This window comes from Cervus elaphus, chromosome 4 (assembly GCF_910594005.1).
Source record: "Cervus elaphus chromosome 4, mCerEla1.1, whole genome shotgun sequence".
Lineage (NCBI taxonomy): Eukaryota > Metazoa > Chordata > Mammalia > Artiodactyla > Cervidae > Cervus > Cervus elaphus.
In genome coordinates, this window is record NC_057818.1 from 62685768 (window position 1) to 62712978 (window position 27211).

The 27211-nt window shown below is 40.9% G+C and overlaps 2 protein-coding genes across 5 annotated transcripts in view; both read right to left on the reverse strand.

The window, feature by feature from the left end:
• LOC122689681 (zinc finger protein 331-like) overlaps window positions 1-23955 on the reverse strand; it is a 183180-nt gene extending 159225 nt beyond the window's left edge. Inside the window, exon 1 of the mRNA XM_043896312.1 lies at window positions 23837-23955. Within this exon, the coding sequence (XP_043752247.1) occupies window positions 23837-23911 (75 nt within the window). The 5' untranslated portion in view covers window positions 23912-23955. The remainder of the gene's footprint in view (window positions 1-23836) is intronic.
• LOC122689813 (zinc finger protein 345-like) overlaps window positions 10377-27211 on the reverse strand; it is a 123749-nt gene continuing 106914 nt past the window's right edge. For 2 of the 4 annotated variants that reach the window (XM_043896584.1, XM_043896593.1), the window contains one exon: window positions 10377-13636. In XM_043896584.1, coding sequence (XP_043752519.1) covers window positions 11388-13196 — 1809 coding nt within the window. In that variant the 5' untranslated portion in view covers window positions 13197-13636 and the 3' untranslated portion in view covers window positions 10377-11387. Of the gene's footprint in view, window positions 13637-14407; window positions 15981-16804; window positions 16901-17425; window positions 17553-23836; window positions 23944-27211 lie in introns of those variants that run through there. The other 2 variants (XM_043896570.1, XM_043896577.1) reach the window with 2 other exon arrangements.

The window sequence follows — 27211 nt, forward strand, 5'->3', positions numbered from 1 at the left end:
CTGTAAACAGATGCATGTTCAAAAGATCTATTATGGTCTTGTAATCTTAATCTAATATATTTTAGATATTTTAATTTTTCCCTCTTGGGAAATACATTTAGTATAGTGTAGAAAATACTTCATGACATTTTCATATAAGGTTATATAACTTTTCATACATAAACATGAAATTTGTTGTAGAAAATTCTTTAAACCAAACATTTTAATCTAGGACTTCAACTTAATCTGTCCCTTGATTCTATTTTTATGTGGCCCTTAAAAAACATATCCAAAAATCCATTGCTAATATAGCAATAAAAACACTTTGGGTACTGACAGCCTCTTTGGAGTATGTATATATAAAGTTGCAAACTTGTATTCATATTCTTTTCTATGATATGTTGTACTAAAATCCAAAGTGGCTTTTGCACCATTTTGTAAAACAATTATTTTCCTTTGATGTTGGTATCAGATTTGCTGTAAATGACTGCTGCTTTGGAGGTTAAACATTGTTAGTAAAGTTACAACCAGAACACTAAATTACAGATAAAATTTTCAGAATTAAGTGGCATAGGTAAATTTTGTTAGGATTTATGCAAAATTTGTTCATTATCAAACCATGCCCTTTTTCTTCCCCAGAAAGGAAAAAAAAATGTGGTTTTTTGTTGCTAGGTTATATTTTGTGTAGTAAAGAAAAATTTCTTCAGTCCATGTTGTAATCTTCATACTGCGATTTTAAGGTTGTCTAATGTATTCTGTAGTAAATAGATGATTTTGAGATTTGAGGCTAAAAATAAATAAATAAATAAATAAAAGAAAGAAAAAAAATAAAAAAAAATAAAATAAAAGAGAAAAAAAACTATAAGAAAAAAAAAAAGCAATCTTGTGAATCAGTAATAATAATGTGCCAATTTTGAGGAATAATAATAGGTGATGGGATCTCTGGTTGTAATGCACACATAGGTTTCATAGAAGAATTAACTTTTCTAAAGTCTGTTAAGAGACACCATTTGTTAGATTTCCTTTTTATAACAAAAATAGGAGAGTTCCAAGAAGAGTAAGATTCCTCAATATGTTTCCATTTTAATTGTGTGTTTATAAGTTCTTTAGTAGCTTGTAATTTTTCTTTCACAAGGGGCCATTACTTTGTCCAAATAGGCTTATAATTTTTCTCAGTTGTTTTAATAATTGTTTTGTTTGTTAAATGAGCAGTGGCCCCTAGGAAAAATGTGGAATGTATATCTGAGTTTGCCATTGCATAAGTAAGTCCTTTCCTATTAGATTAAGGGGTGCATCTATCACATAAGGTCTTAATGTTGTAGGTTGACCTTTTGGTCTATCATATGGGTAGATTTGAATATTTTGATAAATTTGTTGAACTTTGGTTTGAGAAATTCCTGCAATTTGCAAGAGACCTTTTGTATAGGTCAGGATTTGGGCCATAAGTGTTAGGAAATAATAGTAATATTAGATCCACTGCCAAGGAGACCAGAAAATCTTTTGCCATTAATTTTGATATTTATATTTGGTAGGGCATATTCAAATACCAATGATGTCCATAAGGATTGTTTTTGACCTGTATTGCCAAATCTGCCTGTCCATACAATATTAGAGGAGTTAATAGAAATGTAAGGCAAAAGAAATAATCGAGCAATTTTGTCCATAGAATCTGAGCTGACATCATAATTTGAATCTCTTCTTTATAATATGAACCAATTATTCCAGGGTGAACAGTAATTCCTTTAGAAGCCAAATTAGATCAGCCAAGTAAAAGACTGAAGGTTTGTGGGGGCAGGGGTCCAAAAAGTCCAGTAGGTACTCTAGAAGGGACTGCTTAAGGGTAAAGGAAAAAATCATTTAGGGCTGGTATATTAATGGCAGCACTGCTGGACGTTGAGGGTTAGAGGGAAAAGATAGAATTTGCCCCTGGTTTTTGTTGTAGGGGACCTGGGGGGGTCCCCTGTTTGGAGTTTCCTGGAATAGGTTTTCCTTCAATATCAAATTTAAATTTACAATCTTTGGCCCAATGCATTCCTCTATGGTAGCAAGGGCGAATTCTTGGAGGTTTTTTATTAGCCTTCTTAGGGCAGTCCCTTTTTAAATGGTTTTTATCTCCACATGTAAAGCATCCTTCATTTCCCTTTTTAAAAGGTAGTAGCCATTGTTCCAGCTAGTATTTGCATCTTTTGAGTTTTTAATCCTAGATTGTGACAAGCCTTCAAATAATCAGTAATAGTCTTAGTCTCACAAATTGCAGCTATAGCTCTTTGACATTTCTGATTTGCATTCTCTCTCTCTCTTTTTGATTTGCATTCTCTTAAACAAGTAATTTCTCTAGCTGTTTCTTGGTTTCTTCTCTGATTTAGTATGGGAAATAGCAGCTTCTAATCTAGCTAAACAATTAGCATAACTTTCATTAAATTCCAACAAAGGAGAGACTTTTGGAGTTGCAACCGTTGGCAGAGGAGGAGCATTTGGAGCAGCCAGGGCAGGGTTAGTAAGACAACTTTGAGATACTTTGTATTGTTTTAATTGGGCCTTTTGTAGAGTTTTATCATTTAATTTATACTTATGTAATGAGTGTTCTGTCTGTTGCTGAATATTGGAAGGGCTAGAATGTACCTTGAAATGGCAGAATTACAGCTTTAATGAGAGCCCATAGGGGCTAGAGATCAATTGGAATATTTTTTCCTTGTTTGGCAGCTCATTTAACATTTCCTTTGACCCGGAGCCAAATTTCTAAATCAAAACTGCATTTATCAGGGAACTAAGGATTATGTTCAACTACTGTTTGAAGGCAAGCCTCTATTCATTGGCGTGAAACCAGAACTCCCTGAACTTTAAACAAATGGTGAAGTAAAGTAGAAAAATAATGGGGCTGGCCAGCCGTTTAACCAATGCCTTAGTACTTACCGACCTCAATAGGTCCCTGAGTCACTCCGCCCCATATGCCACGTATACCAGTGTCCCTGTTTCTTGGCGCCATTTGTTGTGGTCCTTTAATGGACTGGAACCTGGTGGTACAGAGTCGATGATAAGAAAGTAAAAGAGAGAAAGAGGCTGATATCCCCTGGTTTACGCAGAGGACCAATAAAGCCCTTGACACAGGACTTGAATCACTCATGAAGGTACCAGGCGCCCTCTCGAGGGGGTGAAGGCACAAAGTGCCTTCTCAAGAGGGTCTTAGAAGCCCGGGCAAGAAAGTGAGCATGATGGGTCTCCACGCTCCAGAGTCAGCCAGGAAAAGAGAGAGAGAGAGAGACAAAAAAAGATCCAGGGACGTAAGTTTTGATGGAGCAAAGGTGCTTTAATGATTTTTCTATGAGTATATATAGGCTGTGGCACGAGAAACTTCTTTCAGGAATGATAGAAATCAGAAAACCAAACGTACAGCAACCGTTACCAAGGGAACAAGGGGTAATGTTAGTCACAAGGTCAGGCGACAATCCATATCTCAAGAAAGGGGAGCAAGACTAAGCAGTTTTGTCCTAAAGAGAATGTTTACTAAAGGAGATGCAAGCCTGCCTCACACAATGACCTCAGTCCCTGGGAGCAGCGTGCTGTTCCTCTTGAAGAGAGACAAAGGACTCATGAGAGACAGCACGTAGGAATCCTCCCGTCAAACATTCCCTGACACCGGGAAAAATATCAATAACCTCAGATATGCAGATGACACCACCCTTATGGCAGAAAGTGAAGAGGAACTAAAAAGCCTCTTGATGAAAGTGAAAGAGGAGAGTGAAAAGTTTGGCTTAAAACTCAACATTCAGAAAACTAAGATCATGGCATTTGGTCACATTACTTCATGGGAAATAGATGGGGAAACAGTGGAAACAGTGTCAGACTTTATTTTTTGCGCTCCCAAATCACTGCAGATGGTGATTGCAGCCATGAAATTAAAAGACGCTTACTCCTTGGAAGGAAAGTTATGACCAACCTAGACAGCATAATAAAAAGCAGAGACATTACTTTGCCAACAAAAGTCCGTCTGGTCAAGGCTATGGTTTTTCCAGTGGTCATGTATGGATGTGACAGTTGGACTGTGAAGAAAGCTGAGCGCCAAAGAATTAATGCTTTTGAACTGTGGTGTTGGAGAAGACTCTTGAGAGTCCCTTGGACTGCAAGGAGATCCAACCAGTCCATCCTAAAGAAGATCAGTCCTGGGTGTTCACTGGAAGGACTGATGCTGAAGTTGAAACTCCAAAACTTTGGCCACCTCATGTGAAGAGCTGACTAATTGGAAAAGACCCTGATGCTGGGAGGGATTGGGGGCAGGAGGTGAGGGGACGAGAGAGGATGAGATGGCTGGATGGCATCACCGACTCGATGCACACGAGTTTGGGTGGACTCTGGGAGTTAGTGATGGACAGGCAGGCCTGGTGTGGTGCGATTCATGGGATTGCAAAGAGTCGGACATGGCTGAGCGACTGAACTGATGACTTATTATCAGATAGATAATCCAAAAGGACCTACTAAATAGCACAGGGAAGTCTACTGAACAAAGTGAAAGATCCTACATGGGAAAAACCCTGAAAAGGAATAGATATAGGTCTATGTATAACTCAATCAAGTTCCTGTAAACCTAAAACAAACACAACAATGGAAATCAACCCTACTTCAATAGAAAATAAATATTAAGTTAGCCAAAACAAACAGACAAAACAGGAAGCGTGAAAAAAATGCTACTAACCTGTGGCCACTTTTGGTTACTGAAAAACACAGTTAATACTGAATACTGCAGGCTAGGGGTAAAGAAGGAAAAAAATCTGTCCTCAACAAATATCCTCAGGTAGGCCTTGGAAAAACAATCAAAACAGGGCAGACCACCAAGAGGCTACTCTTGAGAGGTCAGTTTTACATTTCTTACAAAAAAAAAAAAAATAGCGAAAAAGTCTCAACCTCCTGAAATCTTAGAAAAATGCAAATCAAAATTACAATGAGGTATCACTCCTCACTGATCAGAATGGCCTTTGTTAAAAAGTCTACAAACAGTAAAGTCTGGAAAGGCTGTGGAGAAAAGGGAAACCTCCTACACTGATGCTGGTAATGTAAACTGGGAACAGCCACCAAGGAATATGAGGCGCACATTCCTTAAACAAAGGAAAAGAGAATGAAATTATGACAACTCCCTAACCCCATACAAAAAGAGGAACTTGAAATCAATTAAATATCTAAATGATGGGATGATTACTCTAAATCTCCCGAGGAAAATAAATGCTTTGATATAAATCACAGCAAGTTCTTTTTGGATCTACCATTTAGAGAAATGAAAAATAAAACAAAAGTCAACAAAATGGATCTCATTGACCTTTAGGAAACCCTAAAGGAAAGAAAAAGTCAACCCTCAGAATGGGAAAAAAATGTAACAAACAAAGACCTACATGGACTTCATCTCCAAAACATGTAAACTGCTCATGCAGCTCAAACTCATATGGAACAGCTAAACAAGAGAAATTTTTTTGCCCAAAAGTCTGAATACAACTTATATGTTCTTTTAAAAAAGAATCCTTCTAAATTATATTTTTTAATTGTGTCTGTGCACACGTAGAAAGCAACTATTTTAGACCCTGGCATGGGTTCCAAGCCAGGAGATAAACACAGAAAATGGAAAAAATCATTCCTAAAAAGCTCTAATGAAAAATTAAAACGAATAAGCATTTTTATTCCAGTTGAGAAATTTAGCATGTATTAACACATTGCTTATATATATAGACAAGATATCAAGGCTGCAACCCTTTCTTTAAAACAAAAGTAATCTTACTTTATAAGTAAAGAAAAAAATTAAAAGTTGTAAAATATGCAAAGACTCACTGACATATCAACTAAACCTTTGTGATTAAATTATACCATGGTTCAAACACCCCTTGAAGGAAGTAGACAAAAAACCTAGCAATTACTCTTTGCTAGAAGTAATCTGAAATATATGAACAAAGCATTTTCATAGATCTGGGATACCTGCTAATTATCTCCTTCTTACCAAATATATGTTCATTCAAGCATGTTATATCTTTTAGATAAAGTCATAGATGATTTTGATATAAAACTGATCAGAATGTAAAAATATAGGAGACCAAGGATTTTGGCTCCTATGGAGTTGAAGGAGCCAAAACAAGCTGAATTCTCACTACATATCTGGTTCATAAATGGCCATTGTGAATGGCACAGAGGTGAAACAGCCACGTAAGAAATCTTAGTTAAGATTGAACTTAAAGCATTATACAGATTTTATAGGTTTAATAGATTACAGATTTTACAGGCTTAGTAGATTTGTAAACCTAGAAAAAACAATCCTTTAGACTATTTATATACTATATATCTAACAGTTTTTTACTTTTCAATCTTGAATGAGCCATATAAATAATTTTAGATCAATAATAATGCTATTCAAAATTGTTTTGAATATTTGGTCAAATATTCAGGAAATGGTAGAGCTTGGGATTTGCTTCAGTGGATCTGAGCTTGAGTTTCTCTCAAAAGAACAAAGGCAGCACACAGACAATTCTAATGGGTGTTTTACCCAAATGAGGTAACTGGCAAAAATATCAGAAACAGAAAAAATGAATCATTTAATGTTAACATTTTCATGCACACATACATACACTACTTAGGAACTATATACATATTAAAAGTGATAGAGAAAACCTATTCATGTCAATAAAATCAAGAATAGATTTCCCTGTTTAAATCTTATAATTTATTTCTGGTTGATTGTCTTTTTTAAACATGCTAGGGCAAAAACACATGACGGTATGATATAAATTAGAGCTCTTGCTTCTGAACGTTTTATTCTTTAGAAAATCTCTATCACTAGTGTTGAGTGCTATTTTAGATTTAACAGAGTTGAACATATACTAGTAATAAGATTCTTGTAAATATTATAGAAAATACAAAGATGTGAAAAGAATTCTATTTTGGGAATATGTTGTTCAGTTGCTCAGTCTATCCGACTCTTTGCGACTCCATGGACTGCAGCACGCCAGGATTCAGTCTGTCACTGTTTCCATTGTTTCCCCATCTATTTGCCATGAAGTGATGGAACCGGATGCCATGATCTTCATTTTTTGAATGTTGAGTTTTAAGTCAGCTTTTTCACTCTCCTCTTTCACCTTCATCAAGAGTCTTTTTAATTCCTCTTTGCTTTCTATCATAAGGGTGGTGATACCTGCATATCTGAGTTTACTGATATTTCTCCCTGCAATTGCGATGCCAGCTTGTACTTCATCCAACCCGGCATTTCACGTGATGTACTCTGCATATAAGTTAAATAAACAAGGTGACAATATACAGTCTTGATATACTCCCTTCCCAATTTTGAACCAGTCCATTGTCCCATGTCTGGTTCTAATTGTTGCTTCTTGACCTCCATACAGGTTTAGAAGGGGGCAGGTAAGGTGATCTGATACTTCCGTCTCTTTAAGAATATTCCACACTTTATTGTGACCTACACAGCCAAAGGCTTCAGTGTAGTCAGTGAAGTAGAAGTAGATGTTTTTCTGAAATTCTCTAGCTTTTCCTATGATCCAGTTGGTGTTGGCAGTTTGATCCGTGGTTCCTTTTCTGCCTTTTCTAAACCCAGGCTGTGCACCTGGAAGTTCACATACTGTTGAAGCCTAACTTGAAGGATTTTGAGCATTTCTTTGCTAGCTAGTGAAATGAGTGCAATTGTGCAGTAGTTTGAATATGAGTGCTGAGTATATTAAAAATGGAAATAATCAGACCTGAGCTTAAGTAATGAAAACTCACAAAACTCAAGAACCCTACTAAACACAGGTGAGTGTTCATTTTTCCAAAGCAAACAGAGGAAAACACGGATTTCTCATTAACTGTGGCAGCTTATTCACACGCCTCACTAAATCGTTCAAAGAATTTTATTAAAGATAAAGAGAAAAAGTATGAACACTTAGTGCTGGAATCTCAGAGAACCACCTGAACCAATGGAACATGAGGTGTAATGGGATAAATGTTAGCAGTGATCTGAATCTATCCTGAAAAAAATATCAGTTTTATGCAAATTTCACTTCATATATAACTTCCAATGTTCTGTATATTAAAAGTACAGTTAAGCCTGAGTCCTTCCTGCCAATATAGAGAAGAGTATCTCACATTTTTCTTCTCCATTTTCCCCCCAAACTTTCTGTAGAATTCTGAACCACTGAGGCAATTCTATTTATAAGGACATTTTCTTAATCCTTTTCTAAGTGTCTGAAGTTGCACCTACATGTAAATTCATCACTAATTTCCCCCTATTTCTCTAAGGTCCCAAGACTGAAGCACATCCCAATAGGATTCTCAGAACCTATGCCTCCCTGGGTTGATCTCACACAAAGGAAATGTTTTCACCAGTTGAGAGTCATTAATTCATGTTGAGAATCTGTCATACTCCATAGAAAGCCGGGATACAGACAATGCAGAAGACTCTAGGACTAAGAGAGACGTAGTTTAAAGAGCCGGTCTTCACTACTATAAGAAAAAAAGGAAAAAATAAGTTGATAACAAATGCCCCGGGCAGAAATATTAGAAGCAGAGAAGTAAAGGTTTGCAGATTCTCAGTCCAGGAATTTCAGGAGGAAAAGCAGACACAGCCCCAGACCTGGGACAGGACATGTACCAGAGAAGCTGCCATTTCCTCTTCCTCCTGCTCTGTCTTCTCTGGGGATGTTATGTTGCAAATTCACACCTGTGTCTTGAGATACGTTCAAAGGCATCCGGACAGCTCTTTAACCTGCAACCACCTCACCTAGACAGAAGGACCTTGAAAAGCTGAAAAGACCCACCTCTCCTGTTCTGTCTCAGGAAATATTCAGGAACAATCACTTCCTACCTGGAGACCAGCCTGTGAATTTACTTGTTGATTGTTCACTCCCCACAGAGAGCTCCTAACCCTCTGCTCACACAGACCATGTGAGCTGACTGACTTCCCCGGTCCAAATCCAGCTAGACCAATGCTGCTGCCTCTCCTCGGACTGAAGCCGGGCCTCAGCTCTCACAAATGGACCAGGAGCCACGTTCTTAAGCCGGGCTCCCCCTCAGAATCCCCTGGAGCACTTCCTACACACCACACTGATGCCCCCACAGGACCAAGAGAACTCTGTGGGGAGGTCGCTTCCTGACACTGGTCACGTGACCCTGATGGGAAACAGATGGAAACCACTTGGCTAAGGATTCTTTCTGAATCATTTCAGTGAACACAAATCACTCAAGGCCAGGGCCCCACTCTAAGAAGCTATGAATCAGCAGGTCTGAGGCGCAGAAATGAGTCTTTACCAGGCTTCCCATGTGTTCTGATGTGTCTTCCCCAAGCTCGCATTCAGACACCCAGAGCTCAAGCCCTCACACTCAGCACACCTGAGACCTCTCTGTAGGGGAGGATTTAGAATGGGAACTTCTGAGGGAGGTCAAGGCTAGAATCAGGCAGAGAAAGTTCCAGTACTTGGGGTTCAGGCCTTTCTAAGTGACCCCGGGTGAAGTGCTGTGGGCTCCTCAGGCTGAGTGCGGATGGGTCCATTCAAACCAGAGGAGCAGGATTCTGGTGAGCTCTGAGGGTGTCACTGAAGGGGGGCCTGTGAAGTACACCCTGGGGTTCAGCAAGACTGCTGGTCTCAAGGAAGGGGGTGATCTAGGGCAGGTGCTCACAGGACTGGCTGGTGTGAGTTCAAGGACCTGCAGGCTGCCTGCTCCCCAGACAGATGCTGAGTACAAAGGATGAGAACAAAGATGCTGAGAACAAAGGACAACTGAAGCAGGTGAGTTCATGACTCTGGGTCCTGAGAGAATTCACAGCAAGCTCTGAGTGAGGTCAAGGATAGAAGTGAGCAGAGAAAGAGGCAGTAATTGGGGCTCAGGTTTTTATAAGAGGCCCTGGGTGAAGTGCTGTGGGCTCCCCAGGCTGAGTGTGGATGGGTCCATTCAGACCAAAAGGACTAGGATTTTGGTGGCTCTGTGAGGGTGGCATTGAAGGGGAGCTTGTGAAGTAGCCCTGGGGTTCAACAAGCCTGCTAGTCTTAAGGAAGGGGGTCTTCTGGTGCAAGTGCTCACAGCATTGGTTGGTGTGAGTTCAAGGACCTGCAGGCTGCCTGCTCCCCAGACAGATGCTGAGGCAGCAACAGCATGGAGCAGTTCAGGGGAGCTCTCAACAGTACTGTGTATGATCCTTCTTATTAGAACCGTCACAATGTCCCTGCAGTTTCAGAGAGAGGGGAAAGCACAAAGGAGAAATGATGGGAAATACATGATCAAATGATTTGAGGCTTAAGGGCAGTAAGGAAACTAACTGTTACAGATGCCATCCCACTGTGCTACCAAAGATTTCACTGTTATGTGCTCTTCCCTGCAACCTTAAATAAGATGGGAGAGGTTAATGGTGGAGGTAGGTTAACACTTCATTCATTCACACCATCTTTACCACAAGAAGCCATTCAGTTTTATTGATTAACATGTATGAACATCACACACAGTCAGAATAAAGCCTTTTATACTCCATTGTGTAACTTTGATTAAAAGACAGATTGCAAGCATAAACAATATTCATTCCTCTGATATAATGATCTGACAACTGTGATTTCTATGGTTACAAAATGGAGACTAATCATTTAAGAAAGAAGACTTACAATAATTACAGGAATTTTCTGGGAAGGGTTTCCCATACATTTTAGGGTATCAGAGGTTATTTGAAATAGGTTAAACATTCATAATTTCTGCTGATATTATAAAACACATCAAGATTTCAGTGAACTGTCATTATATTAACATTTAAAAGCATAACTTAATAACTTACATCTTTAGTATGTGGAATTATTCCCTGAACACTTACATCATGGTGACCTACAGGGATGTGTGACATGAATGACAAACACCACCATTTAGATGTTTACTGTACATGTTACATTACTGTGTCCTTAATCTTCTAATGGAGAATACATATAAATGATTTCTCCCTAGATAGAAGGGCTTCTCTCATCTTTGAGGTACCAACTATCAACAACATAAGTTTGCATGCACACTAGAAATGAATCATACCTTGGAGTAAGTAGAGAGTTGAACTACATTCATTTTCAAATAATCACAAATCATGTCAGTATAAGCAAGGATACATTGCTAATAATTGTACCTTTATAAACATCAACCTTTCATCTTGTGATCCACACTAACATATCAATTTTCTATCTGCTTTAACTGTTGATTACTATCTATAGTACTTCTCTTTAAGAGGAACTGTGGAAAACAGGATTGATGTAAAGTTTTCTAGTATGGATTTTCTGGTATTTATTTAGATTTCGATTTTCATTAAATCATTTTCTACACTTTTTTTTCTTTTACATTTATACATCACTCCATATCTTTCTTATATAAATGGTCTCGTGTTTTCTGACGTGTATGTTTAGGACAAACTTCTTCCATCACTTATTTCATTATGAGGATTTTTCTCCAGTATGTGCACTGAGATGCCTAGTGAGATGACTGCTATGCCTAAAGGCTTTTCCACATTCTTTACATTTATCAGGTTTCTCTCCTGTATGAATTAACTGATGTTGAGTAAAGTCATAGCGCTGGCTAAAGGCTTTGCCACAATCCTTACATTTATAAGGTTTCACTCCAGTATGAATTCGCTGATGTTGAGTAAGGTATGAGTTTGTATTGAAGGCTTTCCCACATTCTTTACATTTATAAGGTCTCTCTCCAGTATGAATTCGCTGGTGTTGAGTAAGACCATAGCGCCGGCTAAAGGCTTTGCCACAATCCTTACATTTATAAGGTTTCTCTCCAGTATGAATTCGCTGGTGTTTGTTAAGAGTTGAGGATAGACTAAAGGCTTTTCCACATTCTTTACATTTAAAAGGTTTCTCTCCAGTATGAATTAACTGATGCTGAGTAAAACCATAGCTCTGGCTAAAGGCTTTGCCACAATCATTGCATTTATAAAGCTTCTCTCCAGTATGAATTCGCTGGTGTTTGGTAAGAGTTGTGTTTCTATTAAATGCTTTTCCACATTCTTTACATTTATAAGGTTTCTCTCCAGTATGAATTCGCTGGTGTTTAGTAAGAGTTGAGGATTGACTAAAGGCTTTTCCACATTCTTTACATTTAAAAGGTTTCTCTCCAGTATGAATTAACTGATGTTGAGTAAAGCCAAAGCGCTGGCTAAAGGCTTTGCCACAATCCTTACATTTATAAGGTTTCACTCCAGTATGAATTCGCTGGTGTTGAGTAAGGTATGAGTTTGTATTGAAGGCTTTCCCACATTCTTTACATTTATAAGGTCTCTCTCCAGTATGAATTCGCTGGTGTTGAGTAAGACCATAGCGCCGGCTAAAGGCTTTGCCACAATCCTTACATTTATAAGGTTTCTCTCCAGTATGAATTCGCTGGTGTCGAGTAAGATTTGAGTTCTGACTAAAGGCTTTGCCACACTTTGCACATTGATAAGGTTTCTCCCCAGTGTGAATTTGCTGATGGTGACTAAGATTTGAGAAATAGATAAACATTTTGCCACATTCGCTACATTTATAAGGTTTCCTGCCAGTATGGATTTGCCGATGTTGACTAAGACTTGAACTCTGATGAAAGGCTTTGGCACATCCTGTACACTTGAAAGGTTTCCTTCCTGAACGTGTCTTCCTGTGTTTACTTATATTAGATGAGTTACTGAAGACTTTCCCACATTTATTACACTTGTAATGTTTCTGTGGATTCTGAATTCTCTGCTGTTTAATCAGATTTGAAGACTGATTAGAAACTTTACCATATTCACTACAATTGTAAGTTTTCTCTCCACTATGAATACTCTTATTTAGAGAAAGATCTGATGCTTGATAAAAGATATTCTTACATTTACTACTTTTAGAATCCTTGTGTGAAGACTGAGCTCCCTGATGTTCCATAAAGTTTGAGTCTTGTTCAAAGTTATGCCCAGGTTCATTGCATGAATAGACCTTTACTCCATCATAAATAATTGTGTAATTATTGGAGCTGGAGGTCTTACTTAAGGTCTGACTCATTTTCTTACACTTGGAAAGTTCTTCCCTATTAACCATATCATGGGATGTATTGAACAATGCTGGTTGGATTACATCTCTTCCATTATCATCAACATTATACATCTTGGAATGGAGAGAAAATATCTGTTTCTGGAAGAATAATGACTTCCTAATCACAGATCCCTCAAATTGATTATATTGTGAGTTTTTCCCATCATTTTCAGATTTCTGGTTTTCAGACATGTTTAAATATATGTTGAATCGAAGCCTATGCTCAGAGTGGTTTTAAGGAGTATGTACAGTAGAGACTGGAGGACTTTCCAGATTGTCCACATTTCCTTTCAGAGAACAAGTATGTTTCAAAAAACAATGTAAACTTTTTCTGAAAAACGTACACTTCTCAGCAGATGTTGAAGACTGAAATGAGGGTTTCCCCCAATTTGACTCAAGTAGCTCATTTCTTTCTACAGTAATGTCTGCATTATGTGTAACTGTCTCAATTTCTTTATGTCCAGGTAAACATCCTCTCTGTCTTTCACACGCCCTTGTATGTTCTGAGTCTTTCATTAATTGCAAGTTTCTGAGGTGAAATCTTTCATATATTCCTAGGTTTGCTTTTGGGAACAAATCTTCTACCCTTGGTTTCTTTGGCATCAAATCCTGGGTGTCTTGAGGAGATATAGCTGAAAGATAGCAAAGAAGAAGTTTTTTTACCTACTATTCTCAGTGAATCCCCTTAAAGATTTAGAGAAAATTGATGAACCCTTTGCTAGCATAAAAATAAAATAGAGATGGGAGGATCAAGATGCCAGAGGATTAGGCAGACATGGACTTCATCTCTCTCCACAAATGCATCACGCATACATCAGAAATGGAACACTTCTCACAGAGCCCAGCTGAACACTAGCAGAGGACCTTGGAAATCTAAAAGGACAAGAAAGATTCCTGCTGAGCTAGGTAGGGCAAAAGAAAGAAGAAAGAAAAAGAACAGGAAAGGAAATGGGATGGGGCCTGCAACCCTGGGGGGATCTGAAGAGAGGAGAGGTCTCCACCTCCGGGGAAGGGCCTCACTGGGGGAGCCCAGCTGGGACAGAAGGGGAGCCTCATCCTCTGTGGGAGAACACGGCAGCAGTCAGAGGCAGCAGAACAGAGGAGACCTGCACACGGGGTACTGCCCCAGCCCTGCCCACCCAGCCTGAGAGGGTGTCCACCACTGCAGACAAGCGCTGGGTGCTGGGATGGGGGGTCTGGAGAGCAGGCCCAGGCAGAGGACTGCTGTGGGCTGTGAGGAGACGTCCTGTGGGAATGGCAGGGAGGGAGGAGCTCTGCAAACAGGAATGCTTGGGGAGGAAGCCTGAACGACCAGAGAGCAGAGCGCCATTGCTGAGTCATGCCCCAAGCGAAGACCCACCACTGTTTGTAGCCTCTCTCCCCCTGTGCTGGCCCCTCCTCACGAGGCATGAGGAAGGGCTCCATTAGGGTGGGTGCTCTCAAGAACCCAGCTGTTGCCTCTTCCTCTGCGCCCCTCACTACCAGGTAGACTGGTGGACTCTGGGAAACCTCGGGAGCAGGGCCCTGTGGTTTATCCACATGCACAGAGCGGGCTGAAGCACTGCTGAGCCCCAGGGTCTGGCAATTGAAGGAAGTAAAGCTGATATCTCCACTGGAAGTTGCACAAACTCGTTTCTATACCATCACAGCTGTCTTTGTAAACTCAGCACCTTTAGAGTAAAGGTGCTGAGTGTCCACGTCTGAGTGGACAAGGACAGCTCCCCCAGTCACAGCAGGTGTAGCTGTAGCAGCTGTAGACTTCGTGGGCTCCCACACTGGGGGGCAGGGCCAGGCCGGAGTCTGAGCTGCCCCCACAGCACCACAGCAGGTCCAGCTCCATGATGAATGCAATCCTGGGCCCTGACTTCAAGGATCTATGCTGGTGACCTGGTGAAAACAACATCTGAGAGGCACCAGGGCCATGTGCCAGGATACCCATGGTTGAGGTGGGGCCAAGGGCAGTGCCAACCAGGGTCACACGAGACTCACCCAATGGGTGAAAGTGACACACAGAGCACATCCCAAGGGGAACATCCCCAGAGCAGCAATCCTCAGGGGCTTCTCTCCCGGGGGTGTGCTCCAATCCCACCTGCCTCCACATAGAACAGGATCACAACAAAGAAACAGATCTGGGGGCTCTGTTCCACCAACCAGGGCGCAGACCCACCACAGACAGGGCGGTGACAGCCACAGAGCGAAGGGGAAGCTCCCCTCAATATCCAGGGCAGGCTCGGGTCACAGAAACAGCAGTCAAAAGTCCATCAAGGGGGTTAGGGCACAAACCTCTGGACCAACCTCACCCACCAGGGGACAGACACCAGGAGCAAGAGGAACTAGGGTCCTGCAGCCTGCAGAACGGAGACCACAAACACAGAAGATGTGACAAAATGAGAGGACAAAGAAGTATGTTGTAGAGGAAGGAGCAAGATAAAAACCTGCTTAGATAAAAACTAAGTGAAGATGAGACAGGCAATCAAATGATTAGTTTTTGCTTAAACTCCTCTTAAACTGAGACACCAAACATTTTCACAAGTGCTAGGTGCCTACTAATCCTTTCATTTACTTCTTATCACCTGCGTTTTTATCTGAGAATGTTCTATTAGATGTTTGAATCTAAAAATCATAAATGATATGACATAGAACTACTGTCCTAGCAACATCCTTATATGAGGACATATGAGACAGAGTCCAGGGAAGCTCATGATCAACAAGATAAATTAACAAAGTAGTAGTTCTTAAGACATTAAATAAGAAGTGAGACTTTAAAAATATGATGGATCTAAAAATAAAAAAATAATATGATGGAAACACCTGGGACTCGACTCAGTACTCTTTGGAGACCTAACTGGGGAGGAAATCTAAAACAGAGTGGCTATATGTATGTATAATTGATAATGTTTTCTTTACAGCAGCAGAACTTTGTGAAACAGCTACTCCATTAAGAATTTAATAAAAAGATTTCTATATTTTATCAAAAAATCCTATCATTTTGAAACAACCATTACAAATATGGAAAATGTTCTAAGTTCTTATGCCAATTTATTTTAAAATTCTTTGAGGTAATTGAATATATTAAAGTGTTTTACCATTCAGGAATTGGGACAAATACACTTAGGTATTTAACATGAGTTCGTATAAAGAGAAGAGAAACTTTAAAGTAACCATGAGACTTTCATTTTCCCATTTTAGGGAGGTGTTGCTTTATGCAGTGAAGACATTACTTAAGTTTGAAATGAATAAGGGCATATCTGCAGTTTCCAGTGGATTGGAAACTATAAATGAGAAAAACAAACAAACAGAAAAACAAACCTGTCCCAACTATTCCTAGGACTTTGGCAGTATGTCTATGACTCCACTTACACAGTTCTTTTTAAAGGTAGAAACAAACTTTAAAAGGAGTATCATATAGTCACTCAGAAGTGTGCACAGTTTTCCTAGGATCCCCAAGAAATGAAAGAGCGGCCAACTCATGCAAGTTGTCACAGGCCAAGAGGAGAATTTTAGTTCTCACTGTGAGTGAGAAAAGCAATCACTGGAGATGAATTCATGAATGATTCAAGAGACAGAATGGGGCAGGTGATAGCCATCTATGACAGCAACGGAAATAAACCCAGACTTCTCCAAAATCATTTCCACTGAAGCAGATCTTCCCAAACCACATGATACAGGATGACTTCCTCACTGACCCTCACAGAATCAACCATACGTATATAGAGCCACTCTGTTTTAGATTCCCTTCCCAGGCAGGTCTCTCACTGTACCTCTCACCTGAGTCATCGGCTCCATCCATTCACACCTACCTGGGCATATGCCTGTTGTCTGCCTTCTCCTTATATTCCTGAGATCCTTCATTTGCTCCAGAAAGGTGACCAAGTCTGGCTTAGAGACCACAAGACCTGTTCATCAGAGAAAGGAATATTTGTTGTGCTAGAGATTCATCAGTTACCAATCCAATATGTATTCAGGCGAGAAGAGAACGCAAGGGTGAATGTTAAAACAGCCCAGAGAATGATTCCCCAAATACTTCCCCCCCCCCCCAAATACTTTATTGAAAGTACCTATATAATGCTAACTAATACAAAATGTTAAGTCCTGAGATTCTGGTCAAGTGCCACTAAGGCAAAAGTAAGTAGTGGAAATGTGAAATTAAGAGAAGGTACAACTATTTAATACCACAGAACTTACACAATTACCAATGACCTAGAAGGAGGCAGATTACATAAAGGAAGACAAAGGCTACAAGCATCATGAATCATCATAACGAAGCCTTTCTTTCTAAACTCACAGATACTCATTTCCACCTACAAAGCAGAGATCTGAAACAAATGTGCAGAGCAGAAATTTTCAGAAGACATTCTAGAAATGAAGGAACCAAAACCCTGAGGTTTAGATAAGCGATTCTGGAAGGCAGTTGTCCTCACCCAAGGAAGCCAGGTTCCTATAGTTCTCTACCATCACGTCCGTGTACAAGTCCCGCTGACCGAGGTCCAGGCATTCCCACTCCTCTTGAGTGAAGTCTATGGCCACATCCCGGAAGGTCAGCCGTCCCTGAAATAGAAAGTACAGATGCCATGTGGCCCTGTGAAGACTTCCTAATGTGACCCATGATGGAAACAGCAAGTTCAGAGACCTGGTTTTCCTTTAGGCGAGTGGCTGCTATTACACAATAATATAATTTTACACAGTAGTATTTTCCTTTTTTGGGTGTTAATTCTAGAAAATCTTGTCGGTCGTCATAGAACTATTTAACTTCAGTTTCTTCAGCATTACTGGTCGGGGCATAGACTTGGATTACCATGATATAGAATGGTTTGCCTTGGAAATGAACAGTGATCATCCTGTCGTTTTTGAGATTGCATCCAAGTACTGCATTTCAGACTCTCTTGTTGACTATGATGGCTACTCCATTTCTTCTAAGGGATTCCTGCCCACAGTAGTAGATATAATGGTCATCTGAGTTAAATTCACCCATTCCAGTCCATTTTAGTTTGCTGATTTCTAAAATGTCGATGTTCACTCTTGCCATCTCCTGTTTGATTGCTTCCAATTTACCTTGATTCAGGGACCTAACATTCCAGGTTCCTATGCAATATTGCTCTTGACAGCATCGGACCTTGCTTCCATGACCAGTCACATCCACAACTGGATGTTGTTTTTGCTTTGTCTCCGGCTCTTCATTCTTTCTGGAGTTATTTCTCCACTGACCTCCAGTAGCATATAGTGCACCTACCAACCTGGGGAGTTCATATTTCTGCCATTTCATACTGTTCATGGGGTTATCAAGGCAGGAATACTGAAGTGTTTGGCCATTCCCTTCTCCAGTGGACTACATTTTGTCAGAACTCTCCACCAGATTTGGGTGGCCCTGCACAGCATGGCTCATAGTTTCACTAAGTTAGAGAAGGCTGTGATCCATGTGATTAGATTGGTTAGTTTTCCATGATTGTGGTGTTCAACCTGTCTACCCTCTGATGGAGAAGGATAAGAGGCTTATGGGAGCTTCCTGATGGGATAGACAGACTGAGGGGGAAACTGGGTCTTGTTCTGGTGGGCAGGGCCATGCTCAGTTATTCTTGAATCCAATTTTCTCTTGATGGGTGGAGCTGTGTTCCCTCTCTGCTATTTACCTGGGGTCAAACTATGGTTGGTTTCCCTGGTGTCTCAGATGGTGAAGTGTCTGCCTGCAATGTGGGAGACCTGGGTTTGATCCCTGGGTTGGGTAGATCCCCTGGAGAAGGAAATGGCAACCTACTCCAGTACTCTTGCCTGGAAAACTCCATGGACAGAGGAGCCTGGTAGGCTATAGTCCATGGGGTCACAAAGAGTAGAACATGACTGAGTGACTTCACTCACTAAACTATGGTTGAGGTAATGAAGATAAGGGTGACCTTCCTCAAAAGATCCCATGCATGCACTGCTAGTCTGTGCCCCCAACCCTGCAGCAGGCCACCACCAACCCTTCTAGAATTAACACCCCCAAAAATGTACTTTTCATTATAGGGGACTGGAATGCAAAAGTAAGAAGTCAAGAAACACCTGGAGTAACAGGCAAATTTGGCCTTGGAGTACAGAATGAAGCAGGGCAAAGGCTAATAGAGTTCTGCCAAGAGAATGCACTGGTCATAGCAAACACCCTCTTCCAACTACACAAGAGAAAACTCTACACATGGACATCACCAGATGGCCAAAACTAAAATCAGATTGATTACATTCTTTGCAGCCAAAGATGGAGAAGCTCTATACAATCAGCAAAAACAAGACTGGGAGCTGACTGTGGTTCTGATCATGAACTCCTTTTTGCCAAATTCAGACTTAAATTGAAGAAAGCAGGGAAAACCACTGGACCATTCAAGTATGACCTAAATCAAATCCCTAACGATTATACAGTGGAATGGGAAATAGATTTAACGGACTAGATCTGATAGATAGAGTGCCTGATGAACTATGGACGGAGGTTTGTGACATTGTACAGGATGATCAAGACCATCTCCAAGAAAAAGAAATGCAAAAAAAGCAAAATGGCTGTCTGAGGAGACCTTACAAATAGCTGTAAAAAGAAGAGAAACCAAAAGCAAAGGAGAAAAGGAAAGATATACCCATTTGAATGCAGAGTTCCAAAGAATAGCAAGGAGAGATAAGAAAGCCTTCCTCAGTGATCAATGCAAAGAAATAGAGGAAAACGACAGAATGGGAAAGACTAGAGATCTCTTCAGGAAATGAGAAAAGAAATGGTATGGACCTAACAGAAGTAGAAGATATGAAGAAGAGGTGGCAAGGATACACAGGAGAACTTCAAAAAGTACAAAAAAGATCTTCATGACCCAGATAACCATGATGGTGTGATCACTCACCTAGAGCCAGATATCCTGGAATGTGAAGTCAAGTGGGCCTTAGAAAGCATCACTACGAACAAAGCTAGTGGAGGTGATGGAATTCCACTTGAGCTATTTCAAATCCTAAAAGATGATGCTGTGAACATGCTGCACTCAATATGCCAGCACATTTGGAAAACTCAGCAGTGGCCACAGGAATGGAAAAGGTCAGTTTTCATCCCAATCCCTAAGAAAAGCAATGCCAAATAATGATCAAAGTACTGCACAACTGCACTCATCTCACATGCTAGCAAAGCAATGCCCCAAATTCTACAAGCCAAGTTTCAACAACATTAACCATGAACTTCCAGATGTTCAAACTGGTTTTAGAAAAGGCAGAGGAACCAGAGATCAAATTGCCAACATCTACTGGATCATCGAAAAAGCAAGAGAGTTCCAGAAAAACATCTATTTCTGCTTTATTGACTATGCCAAAGCCTTTGACTGTGTGGATCACAATAAACTGTGGAAAATTCTGAGATGGGAATACCAGACCATCTGTCTTGTCTCTTGAGAAACCTGTATGCAGTTTAGGAAGCAACAGTTAGAACTGGACATGGAACAAGTGACTGGCTCCAAATGGGAAAAGGAGGACGTCAAGGCTGTATATTGTCACCCTGCGTATTTAACTTATATGCAGAGTATATCATGAGAAACACTGGGCTGGAAGAAGCACAAGCTGGAATCAAGATTGCCAGGAGAAATATCAATAACCTCAGATATGCAGATGACACCACCCTTATGGCAAAAATGAAGAGGAACTGAAAAGCCTCTGGATGAAAGTGAAAGAGAGGAGAGTGAAAAAGTTGGTTTAAAGCTCAATATTCAGAAAACTAAGATCATGGCATCTGGTCCCATCACTTCATGGGAAATAGATGGGGAAACAGTGGAAACAGTGTCAGACTTTATTTTTGGGGTCTCCCAAATCACTGCAGATGGTCGTTGCAGCCATGAAATAAAAAGACGCATACTCTTTGGAAGGAAAGTTATGGCCAACCTGGATAGCACATTTAAAAGCAGAGACATTACTTTGCTAACAAAAGTCCCGCTAGTCAAGGCTATCGTTTTTCCAATAGTCATGTATGGATGTGAGAGTTGGACGGTGAAGAAAACTGAGTGCCGAAGAACTGCTGCTTTTGAACTGTGGTGTTGGAGAAGACTCTTGAGAGTCCCTTGGACTGCAAGAAGATCCAACCCGTCCATCCCAAAGGAGATGAGTCCTGGGTTTTCATTGGAAGGATTGATGTTGAAGCTGAAACTCCAATATTTGGCTACCTCATGCAAAGGGATGACTCATTGGAAAAGACCCCAATGCTAGGAAGGATTGGGGGCAGGAGGAGAAGGGAAAGACAGAGGATGAGATGGCTGGATTGCATCACCGACTCTATGGACATGGGTTTGGCTAGACTCCGGGAGCTGGTGATGGACAGGGAGGCCTGGCGTGCTGTGATTCATGGGTTCACTAAGAGTCAGACATGACTGAGCGACTGAACTGAACTGAACTGAATATATCTTTCTGACACTTTTTCAGAGTCTTCAATGTGCAACAGAAATAATTTAAAATGAATAATGTTGCTGTTGTGTCGTTTGACAAATATTTTAACAGACATTCTTTAAAGGGCAGAGCTGAAATTTTATTTCACTTGATGGACTCTAGACTTTAATAAAACACAGACAACTATACAGAGACAACTCTAATGAAAGTTAATAGAAACTTCTGTATTTGTAAATCATACTAAAAACGAAAAAAATGTTAGTTACTCCGTTGTGTCCTACTCATTGGGACCCCAGGGACTATAGCCTGCCAGGCTTCTCTGTCCATGGGAGTCTCCAGGCTAGAATACTGGAATGAGTAGCCATTCCCTTCTCCAGGGGATCTTAGGGAAAAAAAAAAAAAGAAAGAAACATTTCGATGTAATCATGCTCATATGTTTATACACAGAGACGTATACTACAATGAGACTACATACTCAGTAATAGTAATAGAGAAAAACTGTCATGTCAACAATATCAGGATAATTTCTAACTGATTAAAAATATACATAAATATTTGAGGATGATATTATTTTAATTTTTAAAAATAGACTAGGGTACAGACATATAAAACAACATAAAATAAAGTGGAGCTCTGGTTCTGAATTTTTAAATTTCCTGGAAGCCTGTATCATTTGCACTGAACTATATTTTAAAACTTGACACAGGGGAAGAAAAGAAAAACAAAAAACAACCAAACACTTAACACTGTTGAACTTAGATTAGCACTAATATGATTCTTGTAAACATTTTGGAAAATACAGAAATAGGATGAAACTATGTCTGTGATGTGAGCGTGGAGTGGACTGGAAATGGTAAGACCGAGGCTTGAGTGATGAAAACCCCCACTCCCCAAACCCAGCATCTCTACTAAACACATGCGAGTGTTGTCAACTACAAGCTGGCACTTGCCAAGAGTATTGCCAGCAACCGAACGACAACAAGGGTGTTTGTCATCTGCCTCTGTGGAAAAGGAACCCTATGGTGCTTCAAGTGCTGACTTCAACCGCCCCCGCCCCCGAGGGAGTTCAGGCTGCACTGAGGCACTCTGCTCCAGGGAATCTGGGGGAACAGGGCTTTAGAGAGTTAGGTATTTTCAGGAGCTGATTCCATGATCCCAATCCTTGCATCTCTTCATATCTGTGTGGGCTGGGCTTAGTCACTTAGTTGTACTCTGTCTGTGGGCATTCTCCAGGCAAGGATACCAGAGTGGGTTGCCACGCCCTCCTCAAGGGGATCTTCCCAACCCATGGATCAAACCAAGGTCTCCCGCACTGCAGGCAGATTCTTTAGCATCTGAGCCATCAGGGAAGCCCCTTCACATCTAGAAAAGCACTAAATCACTGAACGGCGACATCAGCTCCTCACGACTGACAGAAAAGCTTTTCTAAAGTAAATGCTTGACTGCACTGAACTCCCCCTTCACTAAAATCTTATCTACTGACCTTTCCCGCTGCCTCTTTAGTGCAGTCTCTCAGAGTTATCTGAGGTGCTGTCTCCTGGGTTGCTCTCCTTATTTTGCTCTAAATAAAACTTAACTCACAATTCTCAAGTTGTGTGTCTGTTTTAGCCAACAGTGTTCATTGTTCAAAGCGAAGAGAAACCAAGATGATAAAGAGTTTCCCACTAACTGTGATAGTTGCGCATATCCCTCAGTTTTTCTTTCCAAGACCCTCTTTGAAGACAGAAAAAAAAAAACAAAAAACAAAAACATGCACTGGAATCTCACAGAAGCCCCTGAACCAGTGAACATCTGAGGTCATGGGGTAAGAAGTACATGGAAAAATGCGTTATCACGCCAGGTATTTTAGCAATATTATGAAAACCATGATCTCAATCTACTATGAAAAATATCCGTTTTATGCAAATTCCACTGCATATATACCTCGCATGATCTGGAAACTAATAGTACATTTAATAGTAAGTTTTTCTTATCGATATAGAGGCTAGTCATTGTACTTTTTTCATTTCTGAAAATTTTCTGAAAAGTTCTAAACTGCTGAGTTCACTCTACTTATAAGGGCATTTTAAACTCCTGTTCTAAAGAACTGAATTGCATCCACATGTAAACTCATCATGGCATTTCCCCGACTTCCCTAGGATCCCAACACCGAACCACATTCCAACGGGAGTCTCAGACACCTGTGTTCATCTCTCACAAAGGGAATATATTCACCAGTTGAAAGTCACTAATTCATGTCGAGGATTCATCAGGACAGAAAGAAGAAAAGGCTGTGGGACACAAGCGAGAAGCAGGCTAAAGAGCCGGTCTTCACGATTATGAGAAAAAAAGACAAAAGAGGAAGTTGACAACAAATCCCCAGGGAGAAAAACTGGAATCAGAGAAGTAAAGGTTTGCGGATTCTCAGTCCAGGCATTTCAGGAGGAAAAGCAGACACAGCCCCAGACCCGGGACAGGACGTTTACCTGAGAAGCTGCCATTCCCTCCTCTTCTTCCTCCTGCTGTGTCTCTTCTGGGGATATTATGCAGCAAAAACACATCTACGTATTGAGAAAACAGCATCCACACAGCTCTTTCACCTGCAACTGCTGCAGTGAAAAAGAAGAAAGAGTTTCCTTGTTTCTCTCTCCCTTTCCCGAGCTCTTTGGTCACTTCTCTCTTCCTGAGCTGTAGTGGGTAATCAAGATGAGGCTGATATGCTAGTCACATCCTGGGTTTGGTGCTTATTTTCCCTACTCTCTTTGCAGACTACCCCTGCTATTTCTTCTCTTATTTTTCACATTAGAGAGAGCAGGCCACAGAACGATTCACAAGAGAACATGGACCCAACTTCGGAGCAACCAGACTCTGACTCTGAGGACTTTTAAAACTATGCAGGAGGCAGACCTTCCAGGAGCCCTGAGCTTGAGCCCTCAGCTCTGCCTGCCCCAGAGCTCTGGAGGGAGGATTTAGGGCGGGATCTTCTAGAAACAAAGAACCTCAGCCTGATTCCCTGGGGAGGGGCTCTTTCAACTATGGGTGTGGCCCTGCCAGGCCTGTGCCCTTGGGGGTGGGGAGGGGAGGGGTGAGTGTTTGGTGGGAATCACCTGGGGGCCCTGGGTTCCTGCAAGGCTTTGCTCTCAGGATTCTAGGAAAGATGGCCTGAGTCCTTAGGTTTGTTGTTGTTGTTTTTACTCCCTTCTGTAACCTGGGGACACTGGTTTTCACAAAATGATTTGCACTGTGAACACCTCTGTGCAGGTGGGGGGCCTCCTACTTCAGAGACAAGGGGCCTGGAGGTGTTTCCATCACAGCTTTCTTTAAAAATAAACCAGAGGCAGCAGTGGACCTTGGGTTAACAGTCTATGGGCAGGGACAGATGCCTTTCAAAATGATGCCCTAAAAGCTATCTGATGACCAACCAAAGAAATAATGATCAGTGTTATGTCATTAGTGAACTTACCCATAAACTAATACATGAAAGGGATTCTCTGGTGGTTCAGATGATCAAGAGTCTGCCTGCAAAGTGGGAGACCCAGGTTTGATCCCTGGGTCAGGAAGATCCCCTGGAGAAGAAAATGACAACCTTCTCCAGTATTCTTGCCTGGAGAATCGATGGATGGAGGAGCCTGCAGGGCTACAGTCCATAGGGTTACAAAGAGTCAGACAGGACAGAGCGACTTCACTTTCACTTTCAACACAGAAAAATGTTGCTGCTCTACCTCATGTTGGTATTTCTAGGTTTTATGAATCATCTGCTACAGTTTGTTCTCTGATCTTTTTAAATAGCTCTATTCTCTGACATCTTTAAGGGGTAACTGACTAAGGAAAAATTAAATAGAGGAGAATATCCATTTTTCTAATAGTGTCTATTCTAAAAAATATTCAGTGTGCATGCACCAGTACCAATATCTTAGATGATTCAGTTTCACAGCAGAAATGAGAGTAAGGTACAGAGACTTCCCATATACATCCTGTTCCCACACATAGACAATCTCCCAACTTTTCTTTCCCCACCTGAAGATACCTTTGTGGCACTGATGAATCTACGCAGACATTACATAAAGTTTCTAGTTTCACCTCATGTTTGTCTTTTAGGGATGTGTACAGACATCCTGGAATGTGAAGTCAAGTGGGCCTTAGGAAGCATCACTCCAAACAAAGCTAGTGGACGTGATGGAATTCAAGCGGAAGTATTTCAAATTTTAAAAGATGATGCTGTGACAGTGTTGCACTCGATATGCCAGCAAATTTGGAAAACTCAGCAATGGCCACAGGACTGGAAGAGGTCAGTTTTCATTCCAATTCCAAAGAGAGGCAATGCCAAAGCATGCTCAAACTACCACACAATTGAACTCATCTCACAGGCTAGCAAAGTAGTGTTCAAAATTCTCCAAGCCAGGCTTCAACAATACGTGAACCACGAGCTTTCAGATGTTCAAGCTCGTTTTAGAAAAGGCAGAGGGAGTCAGCTCTCAAATTGACAACATCTGCTGATCATCGAAAAAGCAAGAGATTTCTGAAGAAACACCTATTTCTGCTTTTTTGACTATGCCAAAGCCTTTGACTATGTGGATGACAATCAACTGGAAAATTCTGAAAGAGATGGGAATAACAGACCACCTGATCTGCCTCTTGAGAAATCTGTGTGCAGGTCAGGAAGCAACAATTAGAACTGGACATGGAACAACAGACTGGTTCCATATAGGAAAAGGAGTGCGTCAAGGCTGTCTATTGTCACTGTCATTATTTAACTTCTATACAGAGGACATCATGAGAAACACTGGGCTGGAAGAAGCACAAGCTGGAATCATGTGTGTCACAAGAAATATCAATAACCTCAGATATGCAGATGACACCACCCTTATGGCAGAAAATGAAGAACTAAAGATCCTCTTGACAGTGAAAGAGGAGAGTGAAAAAGATGGCTTAAAGCTCAACATTTAAAAAACTAAGATCACTGAACCTGGTCCCATCACTTCATGGCAAATAGATGGGGAAACAGTGGACACAGTGACAGACTTTATTTTTGGGGACTTCAAAATCACTGCAGTCATGAAATTAAAAGATGCTTACCCTTTGGAAAGAAAGTTATGACCAACCTAGACATCATACTAAAAAGGAGAGACATTACGTTGCCAACAAAGGTCTGACTACTTAAGGCTATGGTTTTTCCAGTGGTCATGTATGGATGTGACAGTTTGACTATAAAGAAAGCTGAGCACCCAAGAATTGATGCTTTTGAGCTGTGGTGTTCGAGAAGACTCTTGAGAGTCCCTTGGACTGCAAGGATATCCAACCAGTCAATCCTCAAGGAGATCAGTCCTGGGTGTTCATTGGAAGGACTGATGTTGAAGCTGAAACTCCAATACTTTGGTCACCTGATGCGAAGAACTGACTCATTGGAAAAGACGCTGACACTGGGAAAGATTGAAGGTGGGAGGAGAAGGGAACGACAGAGGATGAGATGGTTGGATGGCATCACCAACTGAATGGATATGAGTTTGAGTTAACTCTGGGAGTTGGTGATGGACAAGGAGGCCTGGCGTGCTGTGGTCCATGGGGTCACAAAGAGTCAGACATGACTGAACAACTGAACTGACTGACTCTATGGGTCTGGGCAAATTTATAACTTGTGTCCATTACAACAGTTTAACACAATGATTTCATGGTCCTGAATTCAGGTTATTCATAACCCCTCCTTTAAAACCCATGGCAACCCCTGACCATTTTAATCTCTTCTACATTCCTGACTAGATTCTCAACTGGCTCTGGTAAAAAAATCCACCTGCCATTGCAGGTGACCCAGGTGATATAAGTTCAATTCTTGGGTAAGGAATTCCCTGGAAAAAGAAATTACC